The sequence below is a fragment of the Lethenteron reissneri genome, chromosome 43, assembly GCF_015708825.2.
Source record: "Lethenteron reissneri isolate LAM-NWPU_2019-01 chromosome 43, ASM1570882v1, whole genome shotgun sequence".
In the NCBI taxonomy this organism is placed as follows: domain Eukaryota; kingdom Metazoa; phylum Chordata; class Hyperoartia; order Petromyzontiformes; family Petromyzontidae; genus Lethenteron; species Lethenteron reissneri.
The window spans coordinates 6926271-6945229 of record NC_083821.1 but is presented as its reverse complement, the minus strand read 5'-3'; the positions used below and the strand labels follow the sequence as shown (position 1 = coordinate 6945229).

Here is an 18959-nt window from a genome sequence, read left to right as displayed (position 1 = left end):
CTCGCACAGCATTGCCGCTTTATTATTTCAGTCGTTTACTGCCTTACGCACCCTGAAAGTCGTGTGTGTCTGCAGCAAGCGCGTGTATGTGTACCTATGGACGCGCGCGCGTGTGTTGTGTAGGGGGAACGGTAGTGTAGTGCTTAGCGTGCTGTCTGTGTCTGTGTGTGTGTGTGTCTGTCTGTGTCTGTCTGTGTGTGTCTGCGTGTGTCTGTGTGTGTGTCTGTGTGTGTGCGTGTGTGGTGTGTGGGGAGCGGTAGTGTAGTGCTTAGCGTGCTGTCTGTGTGTCTGTGTGTGTGTGTGTCTGTCTGTGTCTGTCTGTGTGTGTCTGCGTGTGTCTGTGTGTGTGTCTGTGCGTGTGTGGTGTGTGAGGAGCGGTGGGTGTAGTGCTTAACGCTACGCTGCGCTACCAACCCGGCGAACCCAGTTCCATTCCCGCTCACGGCCACCACCGGTGACGATTATTTGAACCTCCCCTAGGTCCACTCAGCCTCAAACGAGTAACTGGTGTGGCGTATTAACATCGGCACTTGGGAGACAAAGGCGGCTGGGCGTGGTAGATCCAAGTCCCGGGCGAAGCCGGGTCATGTGTATGTGTTTATGTGTATGTCTGTGTGTCTGTATGCATGTGTGTATGTATGTGTGTGTATGTGTTTGTGTGTATGTCTGTGTGTGTATGTATGTCGGTTTTGCCGCCGTGGTGGATCCAAGTCCCGGGCGAAGCCGGGTCATGTGTATGTGTTTATGTGTATGTCTGTGTGTCTGTATGCATGTGTGTATGTATGTGTGTGTATGTGTTTGTGTGTATGTCTGTGTGTGTATGTATGTCGGTTTTGCCGCCGTGGTGGATCCAAGTCCCGGGCGAAGCCGGGTCATGTGTATGTGTGTATGTGTTTATGTGTATGTCTGTGTGTCTGTATGCATGTGTGTATGTATGTGTGTGCATGTGTTTGTGTGTATGTATGTGTGTGTGTATGTATGTGGGTTTTTTTGTATGTGTTTATGTGTATGTCTGCGTGCCTGTATGTATGTGTGTATGTACGTCTGTGGATGTGTTTGTGTGTATGTATGTGTGTGTCTATGTATGTGTGTGTATGTGTTTCTGTGTTTGTATGTGTGTGTATGTATGTGTGTTATGTGTCTGTCTGTGTGTCTGCATGTATGTGTGTGTGTATTGTGTATGTGTTTGTGTGTGTTTGTGTGTTTACGCTCGCATTACACAAATGTATAATGCGGGTCTAAGGCGTTCCTTACACAGCATTGCCGCTTTATTATTTCAGTCGTTTACTGCCGTATGCACCCTGAAAGTCGTGTGTGTCTGCAGCAATGGACGCGCGCGCGTGTGTTGTGTAGGGGGAACGGTAGTGTAGTGCTTAGCGTGCTGCCTGTGTCTGTGTGTGTGTGTCTGTGTGTGTGTGTCTGTGTGTGTGTCTGTGTGTGTGTCTGTGTGTGTGCGTGTGTGGTGTGTGGGGAGCGGTAGTGTAGTGGTTAGCGTGCTGTCTGTGTGTGTGTTTCTGTCTGTGTGTGTCTGCGTGTGTCTGTGTGTGTGTCTGTGTGTGTATCTGTGCGTGTGTGGTGTCTGAGGAGCGGTGGGTGTAGTGCTTAACGCTACGCTGCGCTACCAACCCGGCAAACCCAGTTCGATTCCCGCTCACGGCCACCACCGGTGACGATTATTTGAACCTCCCCTAGGTCGACTCTGCCTCAAACGAGTAACTTAACTACTGTAGCGTATTAACATCGCCACTGGGGAGACAAAGGCGGCCGGCCGTGGTAGATACAAGTCCCGGGCGAAGCCGGGTAGTACAGCTAGTCTCGATTTAAAAGTGCACGTCCTCCAGAAATACATGGGTTGCTTTCGCTGCTGTTTTGCTGTCTTTCCCAAGCTTGTAAACGTATGTACTTATGCAATTTGAACTCATATTTACGTGCGCATGTATTTCTGTTTATGTATTTATTTTCAGTGATTTGCTTAGTCCTTGATGCTTTGCACTCCGATCGTTTTTTATAGTTTGGTGTAACTTTCTGACCTGCCTCTACTGATCATCATAGCTTATCGGATTTCTCCAGGATAAATAAAGATTCCGATTCCGATTCTGTTCTCGCCGGGTACTCTGTTGAGCCCATTACCACACAAAACTGGCCAAGTATCCCAAAGCAGGAAGTTGCTTAACAAGAATTTCGAAACTAGGGTGAAGTTATAATGGGAAAATAACTAGCGTTACTTAAAGAGTGATAGATATGAATATACTACAGTAAGTCCCCGGGTTGCAGAACAACTGACTTACGGAAATCCGACCTTACAGAAATGTAAATAACGTAAAAAATCATTAAATATGTGGAATTCTTTGCGTTAGTTACATGAGCAAAAGTAGTGCAGCACGGCGAGGTTGCGGATGAATACCGCAGAGCGAGGCGTGAGGCAGGCCGGGCCACCTTACGCCTTTTGAAACTTTCTCTTCTGGAAAATTGTTCAGTTTCTAACATTACGGAAAATCCGAGTTACGGATCGTTCGCGGGAACCTAACCCCTCCGTAACCCGGGGACTGCCTGATTTGAAATAATTGAAATAAAAAAGGTTGCCCTTTCTGGAGGCATTCATGGATTGCGGTGGCTTACGGAGAAAGTGCAACACGTAGTGGGGGTCTCTGTGCCTCTCAGAGCAGAGCATTCCATTCGTTTGTTTCCACAGCTGGCACCGGCAACACCACGATGGGAATATATTTGTTAAAGGAATAAACAGCTATTGAAAAAAAACTAGATGAGGAATTTAAACATTTATGGAAGAGAGATGCTACTAGAAATACAACGCTATGATTTACTGCCCGAACTTTAAACCAGTGGGCCAAAAAAAAAAAACCCCGCTCATGCACACACAGCGTATCGGGCAGAAATAAATAATCGTTAACAAAATAAATCTTTGGAGTTTCTTTTTCTCTTTGCCTTCGGAAATGTAGCTATTACGTAAAACTGATGTCATTATTTATTGACAAGGGGCTTTGCTCTTCACAATGAGGTCACGGGCTGAAATGTATGATGTCAAATGTGTGCGCGCGTGTGGCAACATTGCTACGTCCGGGGGGAAAATAAATACTTGCTGCAAAACATGCAACATCTATTTAAGTTGATACGAGTTTAGATCCATTTAAGTATCTCCCTGCTCATCTGAACCAGAGATATATATTTATCATGGCAGCCCCAATGAACAATACCGACTTCTCACATAGTGGTACGCATTTTATTCTCTGGAAATAATGATGGGCTGAGTCAAACCTCAACTGGGATTTGAACCGACAACCTTCCAAATCCCGAGCTCCAACTGGAGCACAACGTGGCTGTACTATACACACCGCGTGTAAAGAATAAAAATCTCAAAGGAACTAATGCACGGTGAAAGGTCCCTTATCTGCGTCGCCATGGAGAGCCGTTAAATGTGGGCATGGCGGGTAGATTCTACTATCTGTGCCTATCCATAAACATTACACCTGATATCCACGGTGAGACAATGATAAGAGGATACATTTTTTCCCGACGACACCCAAATTACCCCTCTTAATCACGGATAAACGCGAATATCCCGATGAATTTGCCATCACTGCTTGACCACTTCTAATTAGGTGAAAAACCTATTTGAATAATGGTTCACGGATTTTACAAAAGTTGGTTTGGGTTTCGGGTAATGGAAGTTGCTGAAAATATGACGTCAAATAGAAAGCGACATTTCATTTTTTACGTATATTTTATTTATTTTTATTATTATTTATTTATTACTTAAAAAAATCACCTACGTGACTTTACCGAAAGAACCAAAGAGTATGGATTCTTGCAGTCACGAAAACTTCTAATCTAGATGAGGCATTTCATTTTATACACTTGAACCATACGTGAGTAGAATTGAGCACTTACAAGTTTATAATGTATCGATTACCATAATTGATCGATTTAACTGTACATATATAGAGTTTGAGTTTGCAATTGTTAAAACCATATCGACGCGTTGTGAGAAAAAAAGCAAGTTGGGATTGAGCGCCAACTTTCAAGGGAAACAAAACAAAATTCTGCAAGGGGAATTCAAACATCGTCTTATTTTTGTCACAGTCTGTTGGTCACTAGTCACATTTTCCTCTCACTGAGAGACCATGAAATTACTGACTGGAAATGAGCGAATTGCCCATGCGTTCATGCAAACTGCCGCGTTCTCAACATGCCTCTTGCGCTCAGCCCCAGCAGAATGCCCTCCGTAAAGTGGAACAAACACAAAGATGCCCCCCCCCCCCCCTGAACAGAATGTGGAGGCAAATGCTGTTAGCGAGCACCTACAAATGGCCAGCATCACGCTCGGCCGCCTTGATCTCTCCAGTGACGATGTTTACACACCGCACCAGGTACTCATTTGAGGCTGAGTCGACCTAGGGAAGGCCCAGGACCGGTTCAGATAATCGTCATTGGGTGTTAACCGTGAGCAGGAATCGAACCTGGGTGGCCGGGATCGTAGTGCAGAACGCTAACCCGCCGCACCACCGCTCCGCACTACCGTAAGTGTAACACGCACACACAGGCGCATTTCCCGAAAGGAGTCTCCATCCGAAAACGTGGGTGTAATACTCGGGTCGTTTTAAAGCATTCATTGTTACTGGCTACGGTTGAATGAAAAATCTGGGCAAAAACAAGCGCAGGGAACACATAAACGTTGTTGCCATTGGCAAGCAATTTTTGATTTGAACCTGCTGGTAGCCTCAAAAATGTAAGACGTTCTTTTTCAACAACGCGCCGTGTGTTTTACGTGCGCGTACGCTGTTTCTATCATGGTTACCGTTTCATCTGACAGACGATTGTGCCTTATATATATGAACTAGCCTTTTGCCCGTCCAAGGACGGGTGTATTTCAGTAAATCTGAAACTTGCAAGGGAAAAGCAGATCGGGACGTGATAGTCATTGCATCAATTCGTGTGCAATTTGTAAGGCTGCGCTGACACAGACTTATTTCAATTAAAGGTTATAATCCCTTGTTCATCATGACGTCCTTTTTACTTCTTTGTCTCAACAGCGTTACGGAGATCGCGTCACGTGAGGGTTCTGCCTTTGCAGTGAGGGATGAAAGTTGACGCCGAGGAGGGGGGAGGAGGCGCCTCGCCCCCCCCCCCATGTGGAGTGACGTCATCCGCTAATTCATATTAATGGCGGGGGGTGTCCATTAGGAAGACGTCACCTCTTCATGATTATTAATTTGAGGGGCTGTTCGATGTGGAGTGACGTCACCCTATCATGATTATTAATGAGGGCGGGGTCCATGTGGATGACGTCACCTGTTCATGAGTATTAATGAGGGGGGCTGTTCGATGTGGAATGACGTCACCCGCTCATGAGTATTAATGAGGGGGGCTGGCCGACGTAGAGTGACGTCACGCGCGGGACACACAGACATTCTTGGCTCATCATCGTGGTAAATATGAGGGGTGTGGCCACAATTCCACACACACACTTTGCCTCGGCGAATTCACAGCTGGAGGTAAAACGATATCCATTCCTGTTCTCTCAAGTTCAGGCATCGAATTCGGACAGAAAAAAAAATCGACGTGCGAATAAATTATTTTCAGCTGTCATTGTACCCCGTGACATCGCATTGTTGAATGTGTGCAATTATTACAGAGAGTTTGTGAGTGAATTGTTACCATATTCTCTGGATTAGAATGCCCCTCCCAGAAAGTAAAACGCATCCAAAACTTGTGCCCGGTTCCAATAAAGTCCTACAAATGTTGTCACACACAAAGACAAAGACCCCCCCCTCCCCCATATAGCCTTAGCAGATTGTTGGGTCAAGTGCTCTAATCAAGCACCTATTAAGGCCGGTCCGGCACAGAAGGTGGTGGGGGATGGGCAGCACCATGCCCTGCCGCCTTTGTCTCCCTGTGGCGACATGTACTCATTGCATCCCCATTTGAGGCCGAGTCAATCTAGGTGAGGCCCAGGACTAAATCAGAAAATCATCGCTGGTTTTGACCGTAAGCGGGAATCGAACTTGGGTCGCCAGGTCCGTCGCTCCCCCCACACACACATCTATCACGTTATAAGAGGCAACCCCAAATGGAATACGGTATAAAGTACCAAAACATAGCGGAAACTCTATTTTCATATTAAATCTGCTACAAAATGATCTATTGCACTGCGAACGAAAATCAATGGGGAACAAAGTCTTCTTTTTAAAAAAGGCACCTAAAGTGCATCTGAGGCCAAACGCAAAACGAGGGTAAGCCAAGCAGCAGTGGACGGCAATAGTAGTTTTTTTTTACAATCGTGGGAGACGTTTTGAGAGCAGAATCACATGCAAGTCAACGGACTGGAAACCTCTGAGAGCACACACACACACACAGCAAGCCTCGTATTCCCCAAACCCCTCAGCAATTCCTATCCAGCTCAAATCCATTTAAAGGCTTTTGTTCTTGACCCAGTTTTTTTGTTTATTCACGCTCTCAGTCTACATCTTTTAAGTTTCGGTTGTCTGAAAAAAAAACACGTTAACCTTCTCAAGCAAGCACACAAAACGGAGGCGTCACATTGACCGTTGAAGAGAAAGTCAGCGTGACTTTGGTAGGCGAGCACAGCGATCGCTACAATGGAAAGATGGCCCGGTCGAACAAGACTAGAGACAGATTTGAACTCGTGACCTCACGGTTTTCCAGAGAGCACTCTAACCACGGTGCCAGCTCTCCTCGCTAACCGAGTGGCAACGCAGAGGAGCGAGAGCGCACGCAAGGGTCAACCACCGTGGAGATGGAGCGAAGCGATTGGCTTGCACACAGGCGTGACGTGGATTGTGGCGTTGCGTGCAAGAGGCCTTCATACAGCAGTGGATAGGCCAATTACGATTTATTCTAGATTTGAAGCTTTCGTGACTGCAAAGATTCATACTCTTAGTTTTTTTCGGTAAAGTCACGTAGGTAAAAAAGAAATAATAAAAAGTCAAATTATATAAATAATAATTGTATTTCTATTATTATTTCTCTTATTTTTATTATTAATTTTTTACCTACGTGACTTTACCGAACAAACCTAAGAGTATCAATTACGATTACTTTCTAAAAACAAGCGATGGGAGCTTCGCTCTCCTCCACTCGTAAGTCATGAGCTCGCGGTGTAAAACCCCGTGTTCCCAAGGCAGAGTTTCGTATCTGTATATAATAATCACAATTGACTACACACAAAGTCGTACCAATTTCAATCGACCGTGTAGAAAATTACTTGGCACGTTTCGTGACAGATACTGCAAGATCCGACCGTGTCCCGTCTGGTGCTCCCCTGAGCTCCATTGGCTTCAGATTGCTGAACAGATCCACTCATTGCACGCGAAGTACTTGCCACAAATGAACCACAATACCTTTGCTGATCTCGTAAAGAAGCATAAACCATCAAAGCAAACTCCGGTCATCCTCGCAGCAGGTTTTGGCTACTCACCGAACAAAAGACGCCCACTGCATCGCGCTTTTTAAATCTAGACTGAAAACTTGTTTCTTTAGAGCTGCTTTTTGTGTTTTAGTTTGTTGTCCTTCCCACGCACCTCCGATTTGCACGGTTGGCTACGTACGGTGCGAAATAAGTTCAAGATACATACATTCAACAAAGCCAAGCCCCAACCGGTAATTACAATCGTAACAATCCGATGTTGTATTGAGCACTCTAACCGCGGTGTTAATTGGTCGCGTTAATGAATTGCACTGGGAACCTGGCCCGCCAGAGTTGTGTTCCTGACCAGGGCTAACATCCGTCGTCCAAGCCTCTCCGCCCACATAAGCCAACCCACACTGACCAGCGTGGTGAAGTACGGCCGCACAACCCCCCGTGACTGACATGGTGCATCATTCAGCAGTGGATCGACAAACGAATGTAAATTGTTGTTATTATTGTGACGCAAGTAGCAATTGAAGATATGTCAGATTTCAAGGCCACGATTCAAGCCAGGAATAGATTTCAGATGTCTTGTTTTTACGATCCCATTCATAGTGGTTCGCATGTTTCCTATTTGTAGAGTTCAGTTCGCTCCACGAGCCTAAATGCAACATCAGCGTGCCAAATTTCATATAATTTGCATACACCGCAAATCTATTTCCAAGATTCCATGCATGTATCATAATGTACACGACTATTTGTCTGGCTTCTCTATGTGCCTTGAAGAAGGGAAAATTACTCTTTTTAAATCCTTTATATTAAGTTCGCTTGCTTGCTTGCTTGCGTGCTTGCTTGCTTGCTTGCGTGCTTGCTTGCTTACGACCGTGCAAACCTTTCGGTCGTTTTTTAACCCACTTCCCGTGATCCAATCGAGCTGACATTTTGCACACAGACTCGTTGTGCGAGACAATTAGTGTTCGTGAAATTTTTTTTTCCAAAATTTTACACTGTTTAGGGAAAACAAATTAAATATTTAATTACCAATTGTTTAATACTGCAGACAATCATCTGACCCATAGGTGGCAGCCATCTCAAGCCAGAGGACGAGAGGACTCTAGCCGCCACGCATATAAATGATTTAGAGTGGAAAAACTTTGTTTTTACGGGTTATACGTATTAATCTTCAAGCCATTGTTATTCACGAATGTATTGAGTTTTCATTCACTTTAAGGGTAAGGATCCATGTTAATCATTGAATAAGTTCACCACGACAGGCCTTCATGTGCCTGTACCGTACCGCCTCTTCTATTCAGGGCTCAATTTGTTTCACCGAATAGTTTCCATTTCGGCGGTGGACTCCAATAGGCAGGCGACTAACATCACATCACACGGCACGTAGGGAGAGGTCGCAATGGATGTGGAGCGTTGCCGGATGCCGAAATATGTTGCGGGCCAAAAACCCAAACAGACCACCGGCCTGAAATGTTATTTCATTAAATCCCCGCTTCTACGAATCCATGACTTTGTCGGCAAGCGGACGGACACAGCCGCCCGTATTTGGTCATCAACTGTAATTGAGTCAGCCGACAGCGCCACAGACAGACACCCTTAGAGGGAGGCCTTGAAGCATCACAGCTTCCTGCCTGGGAACCACTTCTTCCGCAACATAGAGGCACATTACCACACGTGTGGGACCCGGGATCCATCGCTTTGACAACATCCATTTCTTAAGAGTCGTAATGCTGGGGGGGGGGGGGGGGAGGGCTGGCCTATTTCCAACAGCTTCTGGCATGTGTCATATGCACGTGTATGTATAAACATTTGTATGCACACACACGCGCGCGCATTTAAACACTGGTTTGGCTTGCAGCCGAATATTAGCTGTTTTAACTTTTCACTAATTGGAGACATCGCATTGTAAAACGTGGTTTACGGTCAAATTTCATATTTTTTCTCTGATTTTCCTCCGATTCATGACCGCCACTATCCGAAATGCGAATGCCGTATCCTACACCGTGTCGATTGCGTCGGATTACTTCACCACGCTGGTCACAGTGTGGGTTGGTGAAGGGTGGCGGGGGGGGTAGGCATCAAACTCTGGGCAGTGGGCCTACAGCGTAGTAAATTAACCAGTGTCAGTTGCGTTAAATACATAGTTTAAAAGGCAACGTTGTCAAATGGTGATAATCGTGGTGAAATTTTTTCCTGATGACTGCTCTTAATGACATGCTTCAATCTTCAAATTGCTCTACTGCAGTTGTATCTGTGTCTGAAACTCCCTCAGACAGAAGAGCAGCACTCCACGTGAGAGAATGGGCCCCCTTGAAGATGAACCACACAACCTCCACTCTGATCTAACACTACGACGACATGGCCAACATTCATGTTCTGTGACGAGTCCCTCTACCACACGGTACATGATAATTGGTTTTTTACCCTTCTATCTGGCAACAAAACTGACACCTTTTTACAAGGAGTCATGTTTGCATAGACCGCAATACCTGCAGTCATAATACAAACAAAAGACATAACTCTGATAATGTGCACTGTCCTTGAAGTTGATTGGTCCACACCCGAGACAACTTTCACATGGGTTGGACCAGATGACGCCAAAAGGCTAGGCTCTAAGGAAAGCTGTCTCGGGTGTGGACCAATCAACTTCAAGGACAGTGCACATTATCAGAGTTATGTCTTTTGTTTGTATTATGACTGCAGGTATTGCGGTCTATGCAAACATGACTCCTTGTAAAAAGGTGTCAGTTTTGTTGCCAGATAGAAGGGTAAAAAAACAATTATCATATTTTTACTGGCAAATGAGGTTCCCATAGTGTAAACACACGGTACATGTTAACCCTCGGAGCTGGGCGTAACATTCTTACCCGCGCCTACTGGACATTGTGGAAAAGAGCTTCGTAGCTAATGAGATTCCTCCACTGATAAGTAAATATTCTGATTGATTCTGGACGAAGCCAAGCTAAGAGAAAATAATAGCAACACACACATTTGTCTTGTGGCCATTGTTGATTGAGCTAAGACCGTATCTTGTGTTATGTAGATTAATAAAATGCCTTAATCAAAAGGCGCTTCACAACAATTATACACATTGTACACGGGATGATAGTGATCGATATGAAGAGCAGGGTTATCAAAAGTGGTGGTGTAGTTATGGTGACAGGAGAAGCACCAAGACCTCGCAGCGGCTTTTGGCGAACCATCGAACAGAGACGGTCACCACATCGCACGCTTTCAAAGGGGTTCTGGGGCCATCTGGAATGTTCTTCCTTCTGGTATTAAGATGCCAATGGAACTATGCACTTTTAAATCTAGATTTAAAACTCATTTCTTCAGAACTGCTCTTTGTAATTAATTTGCTGTCCTTCCCCCGCGCCTCTGAAATAGCCCGGTTGGCAATGAAGTGGCTTATCATGTGGAAATTTTTAGCAGCCAAATACTCTGAATACATGTTTCTAAATGTGGAGAGGAAAAACGAAGGACCCAGAGAAAAATCCATGCGACCACGGGGAGGGAGAGAGAGAGAGAGACACACACAAACTCCGAATATACAGCAGGCGTCAGGGTCGGGATCGAACCGACGACCTCCTGCATACCAGGCGAGGTAGTTAACATCTCGCCACCGTGGCTCCCCTACTCAATTAAGGCCCAGGTGGCAGTGAGGAGACCCAGAACCGGCCGAGCAATCAAACTCAGGTCACCGCAGTTCGCATCGCAGCGCAGCGTGAAGCCGCTACTACCCGCTCCACGCTGTCAACGGAGTAACCCGCGAAGGCCTGCGTGGGTCGACCGTTCACAATCACCTTCTTGTAGGCCACGATGCGCTTGTTCAGCTGCTGCATGGTGCTGTCGCGCAGACGCGCGGCGCCCTCGCCGGCCGCGGCCACGGCCGTCCCGTCGCACGCGGCCTCGCTCTCGCCATCGCGGCCGTCCGAGCCGGCCCTGTCCACGCTCGTCTCGCTGGACGACGTGGAGGAGGAGGAGGGGGCGGCGGCGTTCGTGGCGGCGGAGTCACGGGGGCGGCCGGGCGGTGCGGGCGCGACGGACGTCTCCCCCGCGAGGCGCTCATCCTCCGCGCTCAGCATCTCAAGCACCTGCGGGGGCGGCCAAGCGTACGTCAGACAAAGATCCCCCGTGTAGCCTTCACAGGCTGTTGGGGCAAGTGCTGCTAGCGAGCGACACCTATGAAGGCTGGCGTGGCACACGAGGGCGTGGGTGGGCCGAGTCGACCTAGGGGAGGCCCAGGGCCGGTTCAGATAATTGCCACTGGTGTTGGCCGTGAACGGGAATAAAACTCGTGTCGCCGCATCCGTTGCGCCACGCGTAGACACACGCACACACGCGCACACACACGCACGCACGTGCGCACAATTGCACACAGCGGCCCCTTTGAAAGAGAAATTAAACTATGATTCGCTTGCCATGGCCATCGCAATTGCTGCTGAAAACTGTTGATCCATGCAGTGTTCAAGTTGCTGCCAGTAGCTGGTAAGCGGGAGGCACCACCCTCTTACGGCGACAGTGAAACATCACCGCATGCAGGCCCATTCGCAGAGTCTGCCCCCCTGAGCCGTAAGCCGAACATTAAAGTGTTCTTCTTTCGTTGCCACAGATAAATGTGGGTGGCCTCTCAAATTAACTCTGCCCTTCACCATTCTAGGCATGCGACAGGGGCGATGTTTTTGAATGCAATGGGTCCCATTGCCAAAAGCATCAGACGCGTGGACACGACCAAAAAAAGTGTACCAACTGTGTTTGCAATACTCAAGCTGCTTACATATTCATTATTTCTGGACAGGCACCACCAAATTCCTAAACCCAACCGGTGCATAAATACACATTTCACAAGCACAGCAGGCGGCCTCCAAAAACCAGAACAGGTGGAGCCTTTGGTCTCCGCGTTTGAGGCATCACCTCACAGCACTCGATAATCGTAGCGTGCAGTGTTGGACAGTGTCAGGGCCATGTGGTTGGGAGTTCCAAAAAGTGAAATGGCAATAAAAAAAACCCCTCCTCCGTGTGTAACTTGAAACGGTCGGTCAACACCGCCTACACCTGTGTGTCCATTAGGAGCCATTGCGAGGACATGCACGTGTTTTAAATTAGCCACGGACCGTACCAACTTTTTTGCAGGGGGTGTTTCTCATCTACTGTTTCTTCTGAAGAAAACGTCATTGGAGAGTGTGTCGCGGACAGAGGTACGGATGTCAATTACGTGTACTCTTTGGTTGTTATTTTTTTAAAGCGGGAGGTGTGTTCATGCAATGTCGCAAAAAAGAGAACTGCTCTCATCAATGCATGCACATAACCTACACGTCGGCAGAGATACCATTGTTGGGCCAGGTCGACAGTTTTGGGCAAGTTTTGCTCGTGAGCTTCCTATTACTGAGGCCAGCACAACACATGGAGGGGACCCGTACGTCCATCACCACACGCAACACGAACTACCATAGCCTCACAGCACTGATATTGGCACACGACATCACGAGGTTACTCATTTCGATGTAAAGCTTTCGTGACTGCAGGGATATTCTTGGTTCTTTCGGTAAAGTCACGTAGAAGGGAAATAATAAAATAATGCAATTTAAATATAATAAAATAATAAAAGTAAAACATAATAAAATAAAATTCTCACGACGTTTTGGCCACAACGCAAGCAGCCGTCCTCAGGTTACTCATTTTAGATTGAGTAAAACATGTAGCGGTGGTCCGGACCAGACCTGGGGTGAATGTACTGCGTTTGCCTATCACTGCCAAAGTATAACAGCTGGATCACTGGGACCTAAACCAAAACACAATCCACAGACAACAACAACAAATGACGTGGCGAATGATGTAAGCGAGCGCCTATTAAGCAGCGGTGTGACCAGCGGCACACCCCATCTCCCCTGAGCCGATGTTTAGATACCACTCATTTAAGGCTGAGTGGACCATCAGGTTTGTCACTGATGTTAATGGTGACTGGTAATCGAAATCAAGTCACCGAGTTTGTAGTGCAGTGCTCACACCACAGCGCCACCACTCAATACAATTGCATTTGACACCCTATATCTGTATAATTTGTCTACAGCTTCATTGTAATTGCAATACGATCAGTCTTAACATAATCTGCACGAACCGACTTGCGGTCCAAGGAATGTATTATTGAAAAATGTATTTGCACTTTGCGCAATGTTTTCCATTTCTTCATGTTGACGCAGATGTCTTTGCTTCATTGGCTCTATTTTATTTGTTTCGCTTTTGTCAGCTTCGATGACCTAGGTCACTCTCGCAAATGATGATACACCGGGGGTCTCGTGAGCTCTTTCACCTGGTTAAACAAACAAACTTAACCTTGCACAGGCTACCCAGGAGGTTTCATCACCTTCCACTGGAGTGTGGCCGGAAGGTGGAGGAAAGGGGGGGGGGGGTGAGAAACTAACAATGCAGCCGAGGTGGCTACTGCACCAATCGAGACATTGGCATTGGGGCAAGGCAACACTGGGGCAGATGGTTTGACTAAACCCCTCCCCCCACCCACCCCAAGAGGCTCTTGCCGACCTCGCTCCATTGTGCGATGGCTGCGTCCATAATGCGCTCGTACCACGTTGCCTGCGCGCGCACACTCACCCGCGTCACCCCCCCCCCCCGCTCTGCCGTTCGTTCTCGCTGGCGGCGATGACAAGCTGACAAGCTGCGGGGGGCTTTGCTGGCGAAGCTCACGGCGCGCGCGTGTTGGGGGTCGTGGTCGGATATGAAACGACCTGGCAACGGTCACTCGCGACGGGTTTTTTGTTTTTGTTTAAAGGGCGCAAAAGAGACGCTCCAGAATTGCCACTTTCCGCCGATGCCATCAAGCGAGAAGCCACACGGGCCACCCGCTCGACATCTTTCAACTTGCCAGACGTGCAGAAAACATTGCACGGCGAGTTAAGTAACGTTCTGGCCACATGCAGCCGTGGTCTCGGAGCTGCTGGGCTAAGCTGGAAAGATTTTTTTTTCAGTGTCCTTAATCTGGATGAGATCTCTACTTTGTCACGAGCAACTCCCTCATCGACCGGCATTGAGCCATAGATAAACACCGCACCGTGAACCTGACGAGCTCAACTCGGCCACAGCTAACAAACAACATCAGTGGTGAGTGGAAATTTATAGCAGCCAAATAGTCTAAAATGCATGTTGATTCTAAATGTGGAGGGGAAAACCGGAAGACCTGGAGAAAAATCCATGCTCCCACGGGGAGAATATGCAAACTCCAAATATACAGCAGGCGTCAGGATCGGGATCGCACCCACCACCTCCTGTATACCAGGCGAGGTAGTTAACATCTCGCCACCGTGGACTGTACTGCATCTACCAAGCCTGTAATAATACAATGAACTGTCGCAATCAGGGGTTGTGGCTCATTTCAAGAATCCATTCCTCTTTTTTGCCACTGTGGTGAATGTAGCAGCCTGAGGTGGCTGCAGAGTTTACGACAGGGGTCGGCAACCAAAATAACAAGAAGAGCCATTTCTTTCCAATTCGGTACAAAATTCAGTATTTCAAGAGCCGCAATGCATCTGAGTAAATACTGTACATATCGTCAAGAAGCAGCCCGTAAAGAGCCGCATGCGGCTCCGGAGCCATAGGTTGCCGACCCCTGGTTTACGAGAACCAATTTTGTCCAACATAACTGGAAATAATACATTCCAACGGCAGTTCCAAACCTGAACTACCAGAATGCGTGCAACTGAATCGCTTGTGTGTGAATGATTACAACCAGTTGCAAGCAGAGAACGCGCCGTTTAATTTCCTCGTCACGTAACCACTCGCCCGAGATGCGGACAAAGTCGCTGCAGGCGATGATTACGTTGCAAGATTCCGAGGAAAATTTGGCCGCACAACCGATCGCTCAGACGTGAGCCCCAGCCTCACACGCAGCAATGCAACGCACGTCTCGCGAGTAGGAATCAATTTTAAATCTATCAGAGTTACATTGGCCCACCAGCTTAACACGTTTGTCTGGGACGCAGTGGGGATTTTACAGAGAGGAGGGGGGTGTCTAAGCTTCCGCTAATCAACAACAGTGACCGCCACGTGACAACCCCCATTCAAACGCAGCTCCTCAAGCTTGACAGGGGGAACCACTCAAGTTCACGTTTAAAGAGTTCATCGTGGCCAATTCACCTCGCCATCACTTCCCCCCCACCCACCCCTTCCTCCTCCTGCCAAGTCGTGCAGCAGCTGATATGGTGAACGTACGACCTCAAAACGTCAGTAATTACGGTCTCTGGCTCGTGGAGGCTCACGACATTCAGGCGGTGACCCTCCCCACCACCCCCTATTATGTTGGTGAAAGATCAGTTTGGCCACGGTGGTGTCACAGTGGCGAGATGTTAATTATCTCGCCTGGTATTCAGGAGGTCGTGGGTTCGATCCACAACCCTGACGGTACCCGTATATTTGGAGTTTGCATGTTCCTCTCCCCGTGGTCACGTGGCTTTTTCTCCAGGTCTTCTGGGTTTCCCGTCCACGCTTAGAATCATTGTTCGTTTAGAGTATTTGGCTGCTCTTAATTTTCCCATGATCAGCCACTTTGTGGAGGTATTATGTGGCCAAATAAATAGTTCAGTGGGCCTTACCTGGTAAAAATAATTATAATTAATATTTAAATAGTTAATAGTTAGTATGTATTTGACAATTTTAAATGTGAAATTTCAGAATTTTCTTTCTTTATTAATCACTAAAAATCAAGCACGGGAGTAGAAAACCTCACGGCTCTTGCGCAGAGGGGAATGTGGCCACGATTAGCTTCAGCCAATCCCTTGCTTAGTATCAAGATTAGCACGACGGACACGCACGCCACGTTTACGTGAAGTGATCCCACGGCAGTGCTTGCAAGAGTAAACCAGTAGTTAAACTCCGTTCACCTCCTCGCTGTGTCATCGCCATCATGAACAGACGTGTCAGTGCCGAACCAGTATGTTTGTAGGCACTGCGGGGAAATCAAAGCGCTACGTGCCCTCTCTCTACATACCGCGCACGCCAGCCGTTCGCAAAATTTCAAACAAACCGAACCGAGCGACTCTAAGTGAAACAAAATGCCCTATAACCACACTGCGTCGTGCATGGGACGCACTCGGGTGCCGTTCCATAAATAGGACGCATCTGGCTCTCTTCCAGAGACAGATTTGAGGGGGGCAGAGGGTTAGCGGAGGAAGAGAAGGGAGGGGGAAGTGAAGCAGAGCGACTGGTTGGTGGGCTACAGCATGATGGGCAGGCTTGCAAAGGAGCTCCACGGAGTGGCTGCAGTGATTGTTACATCACGAGAAACGCAAGCGTGCATTCAATCGCACAGGCGCATCCGGGATAGGTTCAGACCAGATGTGACGCCGTCGCTGGCGATGCCACGCCAGGGTTTGACGAGTCAGAAGTTCACTTCCATCCCCGTCCATAAGAAGGGCACACAGCACGTTCAATACTGCAGCACTACAAGGCATTTGGAAAGGGTGCACAAATGTTACTCAGGCCAAAGGTGAAATTCCAAGGCAACACAGGTGCTTATCCATCAACCGTATTGTCATGATGCTGTCAATTACGCTGCTGATGATGCTGATTGGATCAATGAAGCCTGGATTATACGTCGGCTCACTATTGTAGTTTGACTGTGAGTCCTGCTGCCTTAACATTTGAGCTTACTCAGATAGCAACGTTTATAGGCAAAACCATTTTTTTAATGTAGGCATTATAGTGTAAAAAATAATCAGATTTGGCTCTTTATTTTGTGGCTGTAAAATATTTGGAGTTGAGTCTTTTTTTCATTGTTTGGGGGTTTTGTTTTTTGTTGCTGTTCTACTTCCCACTGCTGCTTGTTCATTTTAATTCCTGCAGACACCCCCCGGAGCACACCCGTTCGGCCCCCCCCCTTCCCCCACCGAGCAGCCCACCGACGGACGACCCTCACAGCCCGTCCGTCCCCCGCCATCTCACCTGCGCCGCCAGGAGGAACATCCCCCGCGGCTCGGACATCTTCTCGAGCACGTGGCAGCGCATGCCGGCGGTGCGCTCGAACTCGTACGCCACGCCGTACTCCAGCTGCGTGTTGTCCACCGTCAGGCTCACGCCCTCGCCCTCGCCGACCGACGGCGACGCCGACGCCGCCGCCGAAGCGGCCGGGCCACCGCGCCGCTCCCCCTCCTCCGCGTCGTCGCGAGCCGCGGATTCCTTCGGCGGTGGAGTCGGCGGCAGCTGCGGCTGTTGTGGAGGGTTCCGTGCCGGAGCCTCACCGCCGAGGTCCCAGCTCAAGCCGCGGAAGAAGTCGCCATCCAAGGACGATTCGAACGCCTCTGCTGCGGGAGACAGCGGGGCAGGAGGTTGCGTTTGGTTAGGGTTTGTTTTGTTACTGCTACTGCTGCAAGAATAAGAAGAACAGCGTTTTTAGATAGCGTCGTTGCATGCAATTTGTAAGATGCACAGATTTCTCATGGGAAAGCAGAAACAATGCGGGCTAGACGGCCAGAACCGACGCAAACAATTTCCCAAGCTCTGGGATCCTATTTTAAGATGTTCAGACAACAAGCATTTAAGATTACAGTACTCTATTAACTGGATTATAAGATGCTCCATGAATTGTAACACACACCCAAATCTTGTGCCCGGTGTCAATAACGTTTGAAATCTAGACACAGACCATAAGATGCAACCCCAAAATTTGTTTAAGTATACATACTAGGGTTAGCTTGGGGGGGGGAGTGGGGAAGTGCATCATATAATTATGATTTACAACCCTTTGTTAAGGCACCCTCGTCATGTTTTTTTTTACCATACTTCACCACAATGTCTCGTTGTCTCCCAACGCCCTCCGCGTTCCTCACATCGTTGCCTCCCAGTCCACTGCCCGCCCACACACTCACCATGCCCCCCCTCCCCTCCCTCCATCCCCCGCGACTATATAATTCCTCATCACAGCCATCTCTTAGACACACTTAAGCGGTTGTGCTTTCGCTACGTTGTCCCCACCTGAAGAAGGATGCTTGTGTTGCGCCCGAAACGTCGTGATTTAATTGCATCCCACTGGGTTTTTTGCACACTGCGTTGGTGTACGGTGTTTTTTTCTGCAATATTTTGCTGTCTTTTCTTGGATGTTCTGTTTGCACAGTCACATATTCACTTTAAGATGTTTTTTTGTTCATGTTTTTGTTTTTTGTTTGTTGCAGTTGCACCCGATTTAAGAGCCGAATGGCTCACAGGGCTATACCTAATAAATGAACTTGAACTAGTTATTTTCATTTATTTTATTTGATATTTTACCGACGTGACTTTACCGAAAAAACCACAGAGTATTCACCACAACGGTCAGTGTGGGTTGGTGAAGGAAGAAGGGGTACCCCATCAGAGTTCACTAACCACTGACCCTTAGTCGTGGGTGGAAACTGAGCTGAGGTCCTTTCAGTCCATAGCGCAGAACAACCACTCCTCAAGTTCGGAAGGAAATTCCTCCATCTCTTTCCACCTTCGTGCAACGTCGCGTCAAATAATCGTCGTTTCCTCGCTCAAACGAGCATCGGGAGGAGTGCTTATCACCACCGACTGCCCTGAGACG

The 18959-nt window shown here is 47.8% G+C and overlaps 1 protein-coding gene across 5 annotated transcripts in view; it reads right to left on the bottom strand.

Annotated features, from left to right (window-relative positions):
- LOC133353250 (phosphatidylinositol 3,4,5-trisphosphate-dependent Rac exchanger 2 protein-like) overlaps nt 1-18959 on the bottom strand; it is a 220446-nt gene that overhangs the window by 75015 nt on the left and 126472 nt on the right. For 4 of the 5 annotated variants that reach the window (XM_061569342.1, XM_061569345.1, XM_061569343.1 and 1 more), the window contains exons 23-24: nt 17348-17706; nt 11200-11490 (exon numbers count right to left, since the gene is read on the bottom strand). In XM_061569342.1, coding sequence (XP_061425326.1) covers nt 11200-11490; nt 17348-17706 — 650 coding nt within the window. The remainder of the gene's footprint in view (nt 1-11199; nt 11491-17347; nt 17707-18959) is intronic. The other variant, XM_061569344.1, reaches the window with a different exon arrangement.